Below are 16,510 nucleotides of genomic sequence, written 5' to 3'. Positions count from 1 at the left end.
AGTCCTCCAAAAAAGAAAAGAGGGAATTCAGGGATATGAATGGAAAAGAAAATAACCAAAAGAAAAGGCATCGAAGTTTTCCCTGAAGCCTTGGTGAAGGTGAGGGTGGAAGAGGAGTACAACTGCAGTTCTGCGGCTTCGAGAGGGGAGGGGTCAGAAGGCACAGGCGAGGGTATACAGCACAAGCTACGGAGGCAGAGTGGAATCCGATGATCTGGACAAAGGAAGGGGGTCTGCGGAGGACCCTTAGTGTTTTATCCAAATCCCTGGATGTGTCTAGGCCCCCAGCAGGACCTCGGGGGGCAAAGCCAACAGCTGCGTGTCCTAACGTCCACCAGGCGCTGGGTGCCTGAAGAAAGTGCCTCTTACCTTGCCCATTGTTACAGCAAGCAAGTTCCTGCTGCTCTCTGAAACTTTGGAGGGTAAACTTATAATGAACTAGGCAGGGCACACAGAAGTTAGGAGCACAATAGCCATTAAGCACATTCAAGATGCATAAAATTGTAGGTCATGTCCTATGCAACAACGTACTGCCTATTTTTTATTTTAGCGTATACGGTACGATTGATAAGGACTTTTCTAGGTTTACCTCCAAACTTGCCCTGTTAATTCTGTTTTGGCTATCAGGTCTTCTACCCTTTGTGCTGGAGCCTGCCCCTAACACCCCTCCCAGGGTAGATAAAGCATACTCTGCACTTAAGCAGAGCCTGGTGACCTTTCCTATCTAATACAGCTACTCTTTGTTGAGAATAATGAGAATTTACAATAAAATATATGAAATGTACGTGAAGCTAGAAAAATTTCATGCTTTGGAGAAATTCGTGGTTAATGGAAATTACTGGTAATTCCTCACCTTTTAATAGACAATAATGTCTCTTAGTTAGGATCCTTGGTAAATTTGGCAAATACATATTCAGAGAATTTCTCAAATGACATCTTTTTACCTGATTCCTGAATGTATCCTTCATGCTTTGTTCTTTAGCCTAGTGGGTCTTTTATATAAAAAGATGTTTTGTGGTGTTTTCAGTGGGCGAGCGTGATAGTTGGTGCAGAAGAAAATACTCAGATCTTGAGTCTGTGAGGACCTGTGTCCAGGTCCCAGTCCCTCCTCTTGTAATGAACAAGGCATGTATCTTAAAACCTTCGAGCCTCCCCTCACCATTCTTTGAGTGGGATAGGATTTCATTTATTCATTTCACAAATCTCTATCGTGTACAGATGGCTTCTTGGACATTGGAGATCAGAGATGAATCAAATTCAACATCATAGAATTCTAGGGGCAGAAAGGACCACCCATGTCACCTGGTTCAGAGTTTTCCTCTTTCAGATGAGGAAACAGGCTGAAAGAGAGAAACTGATTTGCTAGAGGTTGCAGTGTGATAAGAAAGTGGGCCAGAACCAGGATTCTTTTGTGTAAGGAGTTCTGCCCAGGTAACTCCCAATGCTCCCACACGGTATATCACAGAGGAGATCAGCCCATTTTATAGGGCAGGACACCAAGGTTCAAAGAGATTCGATCATGTTTATTTGCCTGGAGAATCAATGATAGAACTATTGCAGGGGCCAGCGCTTCCATAAGCTCCATCCCCACACCCTCCTCCCCACACCCGTCACAGCACAAAGGAGATTGTTCTTCACAGACCACTCAGTTTCTACTCTGCTCTAAGCCTTTGCTTGTAAAGAGGACTCATTTGCAGCCCCTGCCCTTGAAGGCTTTGTTCAGCTGGAGGAAACACGTGTAAACAATGACTGTGAGACAAGATCCTTACTCCCACCATACAATATGAGATGGGAGAACAGACTAAGACTCACCAGAGCCTCCCAGCAAAGGTGGAAGTTTGTGTGGGCTTCACAGGGTATTTGGGACCTCCCCCCACCCACCCACCTTGCTTCTCTGTGTGGCCGAGGGGCCAGGAACAAGCCCCGTCTCCCCAGTGGTGTGTGTTTGCAATGACTGCTGGGGAGAGATCTGTGAGAAAGGGTCTGGGGCATCTGGCCACCTCACTCAGCTGGGTCTGTGTTCTCTGCTTCAACAGAAAGTATCCTGCCCTGTGCTCCAGGATCCAATGGCCCTGGAAAGAGGGCTGCAGGGCCCACGGACTCTTCAAAACGTGCTGACATGGAGCCAGGTCAGTCCCCTTGTCTGCTCTGATTTCTCTGTGTCATCAGCTGCAAACCTGTGGTCTTGATGAGAAATGCCATCTTGGAATCTGAAAACGCGAGTACTTTTTGGTCGAAGGCTTTTGCCACTAAGCAGCATGGGAAGTGGAGGAGGTCAGGTCAGAGTCAGAGTGGCCTTCTTGAGAGCACATGCAGTAGGAGAACTGTTTGGTGCTGGAAGCCAAGACAGCAGCCAGCATGGTGAAAGGACAGAGCAGGCAAGGGCCAGCCATTGAGCCGAGATGTGATGGAGGAGCTGGCGGCCAGGAGCACCTCGCAGGTCCTGGATCACAGAGGTGGCAGTGGCAATATGAGTCATTCTAGGGTCCAGAAGACCAGGGGCAGGGTCCAGAGTTCATTGGTTACATTTTAAGATGAGCTAGAGTGGGATTAGAGGCATAGTCGAGAATAGAATATGAGGAAGTAAGTGGGTAGCTGGTCTGAGGGCCAGGTCTAGCTGGCCAGAATGGCTCTTGGGAGGCTTTTCTTCATATTTCTGTGCAGAAGACCAGTGACAAAAACAGCAAGAAACACCTGGGCTGGGTGAAAAAATTAGAAATCTGTTTCAAGCTAGAGAAGGAAAATGGCCCAGAGGGAGGTGGAATCATAAATAGAGGCTGGGCCATGGTGATTCAGAATGCTCAAGAAGCAAGGGAGCCAGGACCCAAGGAGCAAGCCCTTTATTGAAAACCTACTATGAACCGAGCAATTTTTCTTATCCTCCAAGCAATTTTGCAAGGTAGAAATCTGATTCTTGTTAGACTCAGTTACACTACAGTAATAAATTCACTCCAGAATCTCAGTGGCTTAACATAGTAAAGGTTTATTTCTTTCTCCTGCTGCATGTCTAACCGAAGCGAGTGGAGGGCTCTGCTCTACCTAGTGACTTAGGGAACAGGCTGATAAAAGCTCAGCTATATTTTGGGGATACTACCTGGAACATGTGGCTACCTAGGTCTCTTCAGCAGGGGAAGAGATCATTGGAAGGTTGAAAACTGGCTCTTAAATGTTTAGTCCAGAAGTGACACACAGGCCATCAATCAGAACTAGTCACATGCTCCTGCCTGATAAAGACATTGCAGAAATATAGGGCTCTGGGAAATGTGGGAAAGACATGACTATTTGATGAGCAGTAACTGCCTCTGCCACAGTAGATATTATTATTTCCATTTTACATGGAAGGAAACTGAGGCTCAGAGAAACGAACTATCTTATCTGAGGTCTTCCAGCTAAAAAGCGCTGGAATCTAGTCCTGACATAACATCCAATTCTATCATTTATTGAGATTTTCAACAAAGATATATTGAATACTAGTGGTAGGTCTAACACCATGCTAGGCTCTGGGGACATAACAAGGAACAAAAACAAAGATAGCATCTGCTCTCAGCCTGAAAATGTATAACTACAAACCGGGACAGATGCTCAGCATTAGAGACTTATGGTTCTCTGAAAAGGTCTATTAAAATTTTTAGCTTTTCATATAGAGAGACAGGTAAATGGAGTTCCATTTATTGAGACATTACGCCAAGAACTTATTTATCACTTCCACAACCCCATAAGGTAGTTCTTACAATTCCATTTTTTAAGATAAGAAAACCGAGGTTCATTCAACGAGGAAAGATAACTAAGCTGAAGTAGACTCTTTAACCCCATCCATGCTCACTTGTGATGACATGAAAGTTAGGATAAAAAATTGAATCTCGTCCCTTGTTCCATCTAAACCTAAGAAATATGGTCTCCTCTTCCTGCTCTCAATCCCCCCATCCAGGGCCTTTCTTCTCCTGGTCCCCTAACATTCTATGGGTGTCACAACACATGAACACAGCTTCCACCAGGGGTGGGAGCTTCTTGGGGCCCAGACGTGGGGTCCCTCCTTCCCATGTTGGTGCTTCCCATACAGCTGGGCCCAGAGCAAGACTTGTTGAACTCAAGGAAGGAGGGAAGACATTGCAGAAGTATAAGTAACAGGATCTGAGTCTGACAAAATGAGGTTGAATCTGAGCCTTGGCACAGGCAGATTCTCTGTCAATAATGTGCTTCCTTTTCCCTCCAGCCTCATATCCCCCATCCCTCCTCTTACACTTTGTGCTATATTTACCCTGACCCCGTCACTTCTCTCCCCTCCTCAGCATGTGTGATCAGCTCTTCCTTCTGCATAGTGGTCCAAGCTACCATCTCAGACCTGAATTACGACAGTGGCATCCTCATGGGGCACTGCTGCTACCCTTCTCTCCCGGTATCTAACATAGAGTTATCTGTTAAAACACTTGTCGGATTAGATCTGTCCTCTACTCCAAACTGTCCTATGGCTCCCCATCTCACACAGAGGAAAAGCCAAGGGCCTCACAGTGACCCACCAGGTACATTGGCCTCTCTGCTGTTCCTTGAACCATGAATGCACTCCTGCCTCAGGGTATAAGGCATCAAAGCCTTTTTTCCATCTTGGGGAAAGCTCTTCAAGCAGAGGGAACAGCAATGAACAGACTGCTAAGTCACTATCTGAGTCAGCAGAGCACACGTGGGGCTGAAAAGTCCTGAACACAAGTGTGTTTTTGCTCAAGGAATGGCAGGAGGCCAGTGGTGTGAGCAAGGTGGACGTAATGGAGGTGAGAGCAGGACACCTGCCCTGACCATTCTGTAACAAGGAGCAATAGTCCCAGTCCAGTTCTCTCTGTGTCCTCTTCCATCTGATCTTTTCCACATAACATTTACCCAATGCATTGCATATTACTTGGTAAATGTGTCTATTTTCTGTCTTCTCCCATTGGAACATATGCTCCACAAGTTTAGACACCTAATGTGTTGTTCCCTGCAGTATTCTTATGGTGGGAACACTGGCACTCATTAAATATACATTGAATGAATGAATGGATGAACAAATAATTACACAATGCATTCTTTATCATTATTTGCTTACACTTTTTGTTCAGACCATCCTCCCTTTACATATGCTGTTCCCTCTCCAGGAATATCCTCACTGCCTTGCTCTCTCCCACTAACTTCCTCACTTTCTCACTCGCTCTGCCTGCCCAGGAGGGTGATGTCCTTGCATCACATGGCACAGGCAATATCCATCCATCCCTGTGAGGCTGGGGCTTTCAAGAGCAAGCAGAGTTCTTCTCTGAGCTCCATGGCCTGATGCACAGCTAGGGTCCAGTTATTGTTGTTGGCCTGAGCCTAGTGGACCAGAGCGCCATCTGAAAGTGCAATCCATGGACCCCTTACCCTCATTCAGGAAGCAGGAGCCCTTGTTGCCAACTCAGTCTCCTCCTGTTAACAGCCACCTCAGAGATCGGGGAGATGATCAGGAAGATGAGGCAAATGGGACACTAATGAAATTCAGAGAGAAAACTAAATTGGGAGGTGTTGCAAACACCATGGAGGAGGAGCATGTGATTTAAAAGGATCTTTCCAGAGTGGGAGGTGGAGTGGGGGAGTGTGGAGAGTGCTGGAGATGGCATTACATGGACCTTCTCTGACACCAACATGTGGGGTGGCCCATGTGATCACTGGAGGGGCTTTTCTAACTTTAAATAAGGGTACTTTTAATTGATTGACTCATTCATTCATTCATGCTTTCCCACCAACTTGCCAAAAAAGATTTGAGTAGGTTAAAGATTTTAAATTGATTAATTAATTAAGACTGAGAATATTTAATGCAAAATTAAGGTACAAAGTAAGGGAGGAAAAAGAGAAGGGGAGAAGAAGAAGATTATCAGGGCTACCCAGAAAAGCGATTCCTGAGAAATAGCACAGGGCTCTTGTGACAAGCAGATGGGACTGTGAATGCTAAAGACCGTTAGGGATGGAAAAGCTCTGGTCAACAGCAGTAATGATGACTAGAGCACATTCAAATCTATTGTTTATTTCTTTATATAAACGTTGACTGTGTGCTGTGTACTGGGGCACTTTTTTTTCTCTATCTCATTGAATACTCACAGCATCCTGCAAGGTGGTCTTTTAAAGCTCATTTTGGAGATGAGATGACTGAGATTCAGAGATACTGAGACATCTCTTCAGCAAATGATGCCGGGGCTACTGGATATCTACATGCAAAAGCATAAAGTTGGACCCCTTCCTCACACCAAATACAAATATTAACTCAAAATGCATCGTTGACCTGAATTTAAGAGGTAAAAATCTAAACTCTTAGAAGAAAACATAGGTATAAATATTCCTGATCTTAGATTAGGCACTGGTTTGGTACATACAAAATAGAGGAGGGATAAAACACATAAATAGGACATCATCAAAATTAAGAATTTAGTGCTTCAAAGAACATCGTAAAGAAAGTGAAAAGACAACCATAGAATTGGAGAAAATATTTGCAGTCATAGATCTGATAAGGGACTTGTATCTAGAATATATAAAGAACTCTTACAATTAATCAATAAAAGAACAAAAAGACTAAGTTAAAAATAGGCAAAGTGTTTGAATAAATATTTCTCCAAAGAAAATACAGAAATGGTGAATAAGCACATAAAAAGACATCCAACGTTTTTAGCCATCAGAGAAATGTAAATCAGAGACACTGAGTTCTTTCTGACACTAAAGCCTCCTAGCCATATACCTCCCTGAGCGTGGGGAAGAGGTCGCAGTTAGGAGAGAAAGGGAGACTGGCTTGCCACTGAGCGTTTTCACAGGAAGGGAAAGGAAAGAGAGAGACAGGGAGTAGTAGGCAAGACAGAAACATCCAGCAAGGGACAGACCTCCTGTGGGTGTTTTCTGAGCAATGGGCAGAAATTGCTGTCTGAGAAGGCTTCCTAGGGCCAGTTGCACATTCTGCCTTCTACTGCCCCCTCTTTACAGGATGTCCTAAAGCAGTAGTTGTAACTCTGGTTTCAGTAAAACCCTGTTTTACTCTTCAAAATTTTTGAGACCCCCCTGCCCAAAGAGTTTTTGTTTATCTGATTGTATCTATAGAAATTTGTCATACTAGTAATTAGCACTGAAAAAAGTGCAAAAATTGTTATTTATAGCTTATCTAAAATAACGATAATAAACTGTTACATGATCATAAATAACACATTTTTATGAAATAATGACTTTTCTAAAACAAACAAAAATGTATGGGATGACATCGTTTTACATTTTGGCAAATCTCTTTTTAATGTTTGGCTTAAAAGGTATATCTGCTTCTGCATTCAATCTGGAAAACTGCATTGTATACTCATAGGAGGATGAGGATAAAAAAGGTAGATAATGGCATAGCGTTATTATAAGGAGTTCTGACCTCAAGAATGTCCTGAAAGGGTCTCGGGGACCTGCAGGGATCCTTGGACTACACTTTGAAAACTGTGGGTGTAAGAGGTAAGATCTTTGCTGCAGAATTCAGCAGGTAGTGGAAAAGAAGTCAACTGTGAATCTAATAAAGAGAGAAAGAGAAATGAGGACAGTCTTAGTAGAGAGGGGGTGGGAATTCTCCTGAATAAAACCAGGCTACCCTGGGGATACTGCATATGATATTCACTTAGCCCAGAATGCTCTCTCTCATCTTGGTCTGCTTGTCAAAATCCTCCTCATGCTTTAAGGTTCATTTAGGTGTAGCTGCCTCTGGAAAGCCCTTCTCACCATCCTTAACTCAAGGCTGGGTTAAGCCCTCCTCCACATCGCCCTCATGGGTGCCACTAGGGTGAACACTGCAGCAGAAGCATGGATGGGAAGTTGAGGCCTACTTGTGGAAAGCTTGGGATGCCAGAAAGAGGAGCTGTTATTTTTGTTTAAGAAGTGAGAAGAAAGGCATTGAAGGATTTTGCATAAGCATCAACTTGATGGTATACAAATTTATATGTACAGAGGAAGACTGTGGTCACCAACAGGCAGATTAAAGTCATCCATTACTAATTCTAATTCACTAGCAAATAAAGAATTATCAGTTATCTAGAAAAGAAGGGGAAATGAGGAAAAGGAGGAAAGAAAAGAACAGCTAACTCACTAAGTGCCAGGTATTCACCAGGTTATCTAATCATCACAGCAGTTAGTATTTTCCCTCTAAGGGAAATTTTACAGATGAAATAAACTAAGGCATCCGCCCACCAAGGATATCTTGCTAGGAAGTGTCAGAGCTGAGATTCAAAAGCAAGCCACTTCTAAAGCCCATGATTGCTTTTCCCATGACTCCAAATTAGCTTGGAATCATTTATTTGACCTAGAGTGTTTACTGCTATATATTGCTCTTTTAAAAATGTGTTTCTATTGTATCTTTCCAAATATACTTTTTTTTTTTTTTTGAAAATTGAACAGGAATACTAATTATGCTTCCTTGTTCTACCCTTTTGGAGCCTACCATGCCAGCTTTTCTGCACACAGTCAATAATCTCCATCTTTGTACTGCCTACTTTTCATAGAAGACATTGCCATAATCAAGACATTAACCTGTTACTGTTAACTAGAGTTATTATCGACTCAGAGATTATTAAGTGCTCAGGCCCTGATCGAACTGTTCATCCTGGTTGGTGATGGGAACCTGGGAAGACAAAGGGCTTAGGACAGATATATTGTTTTTCTCAGGGTCAGATTGGAGAAATAATCTTAAATGGAACACCCTAGTTCTTATGTAAATACCGAGTAAGGCAAAGAAGGCTTAGGAGGCTTCTTTGTGACTGTATTGTCATATATGGTATCAATTATGTAAGAATAAATTAAGCAAGGGTAAATGAACATTTATTGAACTCTTACTATGGGTTAGTATCATGTTTTACCGTCATTATGAAAATCTATGTTTTTGGCTTTATGGGATAGGAATAGCCACATTTCCAGTGATCAAACTGAGACACAGAGAAATGTCTTGCTTGGGGACATGGATGTTCTAGTAGACGGAGCTGGGGTTAGAGCCAGGTCTGTTTGGGACACCACGCTGTCTTTCACCGAGGCAGAGAATGCTGTTTGTCCAGTCAGGGTGCCGTGCTCTAACTGATAAGGGGCTGCAGTCCTAGCAGTGCTACCCTGGCCACTGATATCCTCGTGCTAGTTTCAGGCTCTTTTCTTCCCAGACCATTTGTCTATCCTCTGAGGTTCCTTTTCCCTTCCTGAGTTTGTACCTGCGGTCTTCACTCAGAGCACCTGGAATGCCCACCACCCTACCATGCCACCATTATCTTCCAGGACCCAGTATCTGCTTAATCAATGTTCTTGGGCTGAGTGAACACATGGATGGATTTAGGGAGGAAAAAGAAAAAGCAGACAACCTACGATGAAATCCAAAAGATGCCAAAGATTAAGCTTGAAACACAAGAGTTCCTATTTGCTCAAAAAAGGAAACCCTGTAAAGGATCCACCTCTGGCCTCAGCCTCCTTTGCCTTGGGCAAAGCAAGCATGGAATTCTGCCCTTCCCTGAGGCCTGCGCCGTTGGGATTGGCAGTTATGTGGCCCCTGCTGTGGATGTCACTGCCCTTCTGTATCTTCTTTAGTATGATCCTTATTTACCTCTCCCCCGTCCTCAGGGTGGTGCTGCTGTGCAGTCCTGGGCAGGCAAAATGATCACAGAGCTGCTTAGGAGCCGAGTGCCGGGTTAATTTCTAAATGGGAAGGTCAGTGTCATTACCGTTGGTGGATTCAATGACCAAGTCTTCATAATGGTAGGGCTTGCTTCTTGTTGCTAATTTCATCTTCAGCTGCACATCTTGGTGGCCAGTTTAGCCAAAGCAGCCAAGGTCATGGTTAGAAGGCCTTTTTCCAAGGCTGTGGATCTCTATCACTGTATTGCCTTGATTTACCTGCTGTGAAATGGATGCATTTAGAAATCTTCCACTCATGCTGCTTTTATGTAAGCTCCCTTGGTGGAAGAAAAGACGATGAGTCAACATCGATAAGTATAGAATCCTGTGCTTCTTTGGATTCTAACCATGGTGGAAAAGTTGAGTGTGCAGAAAACACTCCAGGGGTGAGAACAGACATTTGTTGAGTACCTATTATATGTCAGCCACTAAGCTAGGCATTTCACAGTCCATTTAACCCTCACAGTTACCAGTGAGGTAAGCATTGTTACTTCTGATTCACAGATGGGGCTGTGGAGCCTCAGAGAGGGTCAATGACTTTAAGTCACACAGTTGAGAAGTGGGGGATCCTGGAATTAAGTCAAGGTCATCTGCTGCAAAGCCCAACTTCTGCCCACTGGGTTGAAAATAATAACAGCAGCAAGAACTACGATTTATGGGATGCTCACTACACACCTGACATATTTAAGCTCATTTAATCTTGACAACAACCCAGTGATGTTAGATGCTATTACCATCCCCATTTTACACATAAGGAAACCAAGACACACAGAAATGCTCCCGACGTGAAAAATTTTCCAAAAATGGGTGTTCAGAATGTAAGCCCCAGCAATCTGTCATGTGTGCTGCTCTGTCATAAGCAGCTCTTGTCAAAAATAAGCACAGGCCTTACTCATAGGATGTGCTTAATAATATTTGGTCATTGATAATTAATGTCATGGTGTCCTTGCTACCCCACTGGAATGGGTAGTTTGGCCATGATGAACAGCCTATACTAGCCATTGAGCTACCCTCACTATGGGAGACTTCTGATAGGCCAGAGACACCTGAGCTGGAATGCCAGGTGTTGGGAGCCAAGCATGTTAGATGGATATATAGTGCAGTAGAAGAGAACAGGTTCTGGAATCAGACAAGTGAAGTCCAAGCCTGACTTACCATCCCTGGATTCTGGGCAAGTTACTTAATCTCTCTGCACTTTAGTTTCCTACTATGTAAAATGGATACATTAAGAGCCCATACCTCAATGGGCTATTGCAAATATTTTTTAAAAAATCATGTGGAATACTTATAATCAGAGGTAGCACAAAATAACAGGTGCCCAATATATGCCATTTATCGTATAATAGAATATTAGTTTATAGACCTGGACTTATGAGGTGATCTCGTTATACCCTCTCATTTGCAGATGAGAAAACTGAGGTCCAGAGACAAGCAGTAATTGGTACAGTTCACACAGCATTTTAGTTCTCTGATTCCAGTGCCAGTGTTCATTCTGATACTGCCAGCCATATTTAGGACAACGACTTCGAGAAGCCCACGCATCAGTCTCATATCTAGAAATTTTAGTTAGTTATCTTTAAATCTGCTTTATTTTTTTTTCCAATGATCTGTTCTTTTATATTTTCACCACCCATTTATGTATATTTATTTACTTTTTTAATGTTGTGCACACTTATTTCATTTTTCTGAATCTGATCATTTCAATTACTGTAGTATTCATAGATATGATTCATTTGTTCATTGTACCTATTGTCTCTTGCTCATGGTGGCTTATTTCCTCACAAGTTCCATGATTTGTGGGTTCGTGATTGTTAAGACTTTATGGGACTTCTTTGAAGACTGCATTGAAAATGCATTGCTATAAGAAAGGATTTACATTTACTTTTGTCCCATGGCTGGAAGATCATCGACTTGAGGGTCACTTTTAAATGCTCAGCTTGGATTTGTGATTTTTTTCTGGCCACAAGGTAATACCTGTTTAAGTTCCAAACCCAAGTGAGGACCATTTTGTGATTGGGAATTCCCCTTTGCTCAGCTTGAGTTGTTTCCCTACTATCTCCTTCTGTGGGGTGGGATTTTTTGTTTTTCTTATTCACCCTTTTGGGGTGTAAATGTATCCTTTCAGAGTCCTAGACTTAAATTAAGATCTCAGTTTGACTTCTAACTTTTAAAGGACTTTGCTTCTTTTGTTGGCCCTTCGATACTCAAAATTCCAGACCACCAATGACCGGCAGATACCTGTGAGACTGTCACCTACTCAGTGCTTGGGAACTTCTATGGATTCACGCTATCTATGGTTAGTGTGACCTCTGAGGATTTCCTTCTTTTTCTTGACAGCTCATCTCTGTATTAAATATAATTTTGTTTCTTTAACATGGTATTTTTCCATGTCCTGCATTAGGGGAATTCCTTAGGGTGAGCAGGCAGCCATAATCCTGTAAATAGAAGTCTGAAGTGGTCCTACTGTGCTTCACTGGTGTGAAAACAGGACTCCATTAGCTAGGGTTTTCCTGGTTATTACTCTTTGGCAGTTTATCTTATTTTTGCTTCGAGGCCTACTCAGTATGCCAAGAGAGCTGAGGGGAAGTTTCCATGCCATAGGCCAAGTCCCCACCTCTCAGTGTTATCACCATCACTATTCTGAATTCTTAGCTTGTTTTTATCAGCTTCACCGGGACCTTGACCAAGCATGTTACCTATAGATGTAGCCAAATGAAAGCTCTGGTTTTGCAAAACGTGCCAGAAGGTACCACATTCTGAAGGCATGCCTGCATGCTAGTGCTATGATCCAGCCATCCCAGAACCAGTTGCGCATTGGTTCATTCATTCTACAAATATTTACTGAGTACCTAACACATGCTGTGCCATGTTAGGCTTGGGGATGCAGAGATGGATAAGCCACAGCCCTTCCCCTTGTGTACAAGGACATATACATGGACAGTGACCACAGAGTCTGATCATTGATTTGGCAGAACAAAACTGAAAGTAGAAGGGACTAACCCAGCCTCACATGAGGGTGTCTAGGCAGGCTTCCCAAACAAAGTAGCAAGTGAATATAAGGTATGAGAAACAGATAGCAAATCTAAACACAAAAAAGATCACAAATCACCAGGCCCTCAAAAGAAAACAGGAATGCTCCACTTGAGAAGAAATGGTCCAGCTGATTTTTCTTTCCTAGTCTTGGTCTGTGGGTAAGCATTTTTCTCTTTTACTCTGGGAACAATACTTTGAGAACCATTGTTATAATGTACACATTTTCAACAGAGGCACTATCATATTCAGGGGGCAAATTTAATTCTTCGGTAGTTGCAGATAAAAAAAAATCTGTTATTGCAATGGTTTGTGATCCTCCAAAGGGCCATAGTACATAAACAGATACACAGTATATTTGCGGGATTAAAATTTCATAGGAAGCGGGTAGATTTGGGGGGAAAGAAATCTATAAAGGATCTTTGAGTGGAGGGGGTTGGCGGGTGGGGTTATAATGAGAACAAAAGCTGAGAACCACTGATGTAACTGAATGAGTGGTGGCATAGGAGCCAGATAGACCTAAATTCAAGCTGCCTCCTTCATTTAATCTTGGACAAATTAATTCATCTTCCTGTGCTTCAGTTTCCTTATCTGTAAAATGAGATAATAATAATAATACCTCCCCTCACAAGATTATTCTGAGGATTAAATAAAATAATAACCTGTAACTCCTCTGGCACTTAGTAGTACACAATAAATGTTGTTAGGTGTGAGTTCCCTGCCCTGTCCAGCCCAACACACACATATTCACATATTCAGGAGAGGGCTGGAAGCTGATGACACTGAAGGAGTTGTTTTCAAGCAGTTATTGCTGTGAACAGCTTGTGTAAGAGAATTCTTCTCTCTGGGATCCCATGAATATGTAATGTCCCAGGAGCTCTTGGAATTCTTTCAGAGAGGGATTGAGTGATCAATCCATTTGAGTTATCAAAGACCACATTTTCTGGTTCTTCCTTCAGAGACACAACTAATATTCAACCTGTTTAGAGCAATTAATGTCAGGGAAGCTGAGATGTCCTGGTGGAGTTAAATCTTAATAGTGGTCGTCTTTTAAGGGGAGAGAGTTGGGGATTTTCTTAAGGTTGCAAGTTAATTTGGGGGCTTCAGCTTGAGCTCCTGGTCTCTGAGGCCTCTGCACCACCATTTAGGGAAGAAACTGGTGGCTCAGGACCATGCAGGTGTGATGTGAGTATAAGGGAGTTAGTTACCTGTGAAAGAAGGTGGAGAATAGCAAGGAGAGTCTGGAAGGGAGGATTGGATGGCCGTTCTTTGTTATTCCAAAATGCCATGCTTCCTTTTGTCAATGTCTTCACTTGTGCTGCCTAAGGACCTGCACAGATTAGAATTACCTGAATGATGCCTGGCACATGACCGACCTTCATTACATATATATGGAATGATTAACTCCCCTCTCAATAATTATAACTAACATCATTATTAAATAATGTGTTAAATGTTTTACTGCATTATTTTACTTAACGCTCACAACTCAACTATAATTTTCATCATCATCGTCATCTCATTTTATAAATTAGGAAACCAAGACTGAGAGAAGTTAGAACGTTGCCCCAGATAACTGAATCGCAGAGCCAGGGCAAGCAACAGCTAACCTTGCTTGACTTCTAGCCCAGGGCTCATATTACCATAACTGGATCTTTCTGAGGGCAAGGCTGGAGGCTCCTTAGGTTCTGAATTCCAGTGTCTGGCATAAGGAAGGGATGGAAGAGCCCTCCCTTCCAGCAGCACACATGGCTATCTCCCTCCTCTTCCCATTTTCCCAGCACTGCTGCTGCCCCAACTCATGTCTGGGCCTGTTCAAGTCAGGTGTGGCTGGTGAGTTGCCACCTCCGTCTTATGCACAGATGGCAGCACCCAAGTCTGGGAACCAGGGAGCACTGCTGTGCTCCACAGAGCCAGGCAGAAAGGCCTTTTTTCTGATACCGGCTGTTTCCCCACAAAACCTGTCTTGTGCAGCAAGGAACAGTGTCTGACTAGGTTCATTATCTGTGCTCAGAACATGTCGAGGCACAGGCCTAGCAAGTCCAAGCGTGGTCTGGAGAAATGCTGTACAGCTCCACTCACCTCTCCCAGCCTCAGACTATCCCTACTACCAAAGGAGAAACAAACACATAGCAAGAAAGACAGGGAGTCAGGAGGCACTGGAGATAAACTAGGTTGTAAAATAAGATAATCTCTCACTTTGTACAGTACGTTGCAGTTGGCCAGTATTTTTCTGTGTATTCTCTCATTATTCTTCACAACAGCCCATTGTAGGGATAGAGGTGGTTATTGCCAGCTCAGCTGGGGAGATGAGGCTGTGCTGAGCCCTGGGTGCTGTGGGTTCTCCAGAACAGGGCTCCCCAACCCCCAGGCCATGAACCAGTACCAGTTCACGGCCTGTTAGCTCTGGGCTGCACAGCAGGAGGTGAGTGGCGGGCCAGCAAGCAAACCTTCACCTGTATTTACAGCTGCTCCACAGTGCTAGTATCACCACCTCAGCTCCACCTCAGATCATCAGGCATTAGCTTCTCATAGGAGCACTGGTCTCTGGTGCCAAAAAGTTTGGGGACCACTGCTCCAAGAGAGGTCTCAGGGCTGGAGGGACCTTTGATATCTTCTCATCCAAAATCCTCCTAATCTAGGCCCAAAGAGAGACAGAGCTTTCTGCAGCTCATACAGGTGGCAAGTGACAAAGCCAGGTTTAAACCTGAAACCCACTGACTGCAAAGGCCCTGTTCTTCCCCACCCCCCGCCGCCCATTGAATGGGGATGTCTGAGTGAGGGGAGAGAGGCCTTGGATAGCTACTGGTCCCAGAGCAGTGGGTAGAATCTAGGAATCTCAAGAGGACAGCATGCAGGTTTGGAGAAATATTGGCCATCAGGCTTCCTTGCACTTGTGTTTTTTTTCTTGAAGGCCGTGGAGTGAGTTCTGATCCAGCCATGCCCAGCAGAGGGTTGGAGTGGGTAGATGGAGCAGAAGTGGCTAATGTGGAGTTTAGTGAGTCTGGAACACTCTAGAGAGAGGATGTTTTCTGTGCTGGTTTAGAAACCTCACCAGATGCCTGCAATTATGGAAAGAGATAATGCCTAATTCTCCAAAACAAGCTTAATATTAGCTCACCAGAATGTTAGCATACAAAATAAGGAAGAGGCTTAGAAGAAAAGCAATAAAACCAAGGAGCTGGACCTTCAGAGATATTGAGGAGAGGGTTCGGGTCAGCCTCCTGGATAGTATCCTTAAAACAGAGGTCTGCTTGCAACCCTCTCTACTTAGTGATATTTTTATGGCTTCTTCTTGCCCTCCAGAAGTTGAAACTTATCATGGTATCATAGAAGGTCCTATATTATCTCTTTCTCAGAAGAGTTTGTCATTAACAGCAAAGAGCTTGAGCTCTGGGTTCAAATCCTGCCTCTTTTCATTTCTGAGGAGGAGTGTCACCTGTGGCAAGTTTCTTAACCACCCTGTGCCTCTGTAACTTCATGTGTTAAACTGGGCATGACAGTTTATTGTTAGCATCAAGTGATTGAGTACACATAAAGCTCCTGGCACAGTGCCTAGCCCATAGTTAGTGTTCTCAGTCAAGTTATATTATCATTAGCAGCAGCAGTGGTAGTAGCTGTAATCATAGTACTTCCGGGCTCCTGGGCCCTTACTGATGCTCTTCCCTCAGAGCAGGAGCCCTTTGGATACTTTGAACCTGTCAAAATCCTTCCTATTCACCCAGGTCCACCTGGAAGATGAGCTCTGCAACTGCCTGCTCTGACGCAGGTGGTGGCCTTGCTGCTGCCTCTCTCCCACAGTGGGGATCCACAGAGCCCCTGC

At 43.7% G+C, this 16,510-nt stretch overlaps 1 protein-coding gene across 6 annotated transcripts in view; it reads left to right on the top strand.

Annotated features, from left to right (window-relative positions):
- The window catches only part of TENM4 (teneurin transmembrane protein 4), a 685,723-nt gene that overhangs the window by 215,474 nt on the left and 453,739 nt on the right, over positions 1-16,510 (top strand). For 4 of the 6 annotated variants that reach the window (XM_039848155.1, XM_039848160.1, XM_039848154.1 and 1 more), the window contains exon 3: positions 2,037-2,129. The exons of the other annotated variants lie outside the window; for them this stretch is intronic. In XM_039848155.1, coding sequence (XP_039704089.1) covers positions 2,120-2,129 — 10 coding nt within the window. In that variant the 5' untranslated portion in view covers positions 2,037-2,119. The remainder of the gene's footprint in view (positions 1-2,036; positions 2,130-16,510) is intronic. 6 annotated transcript variants of the gene reach the window in all.

The sequence above is a fragment of the Pteropus medius genome, unplaced genomic scaffold, assembly GCF_902729225.1.
Source record: "Pteropus medius unplaced genomic scaffold, Ma_sr-lr_union100, whole genome shotgun sequence".
In the NCBI taxonomy this organism is placed as follows: Eukaryota; Metazoa; Chordata; class Mammalia; order Chiroptera; family Pteropodidae; genus Pteropus; species Pteropus medius.
The sequence above is the reverse complement of the archived record's forward strand: the minus strand, read 5'-3'. Positions and strand labels throughout refer to the sequence as shown.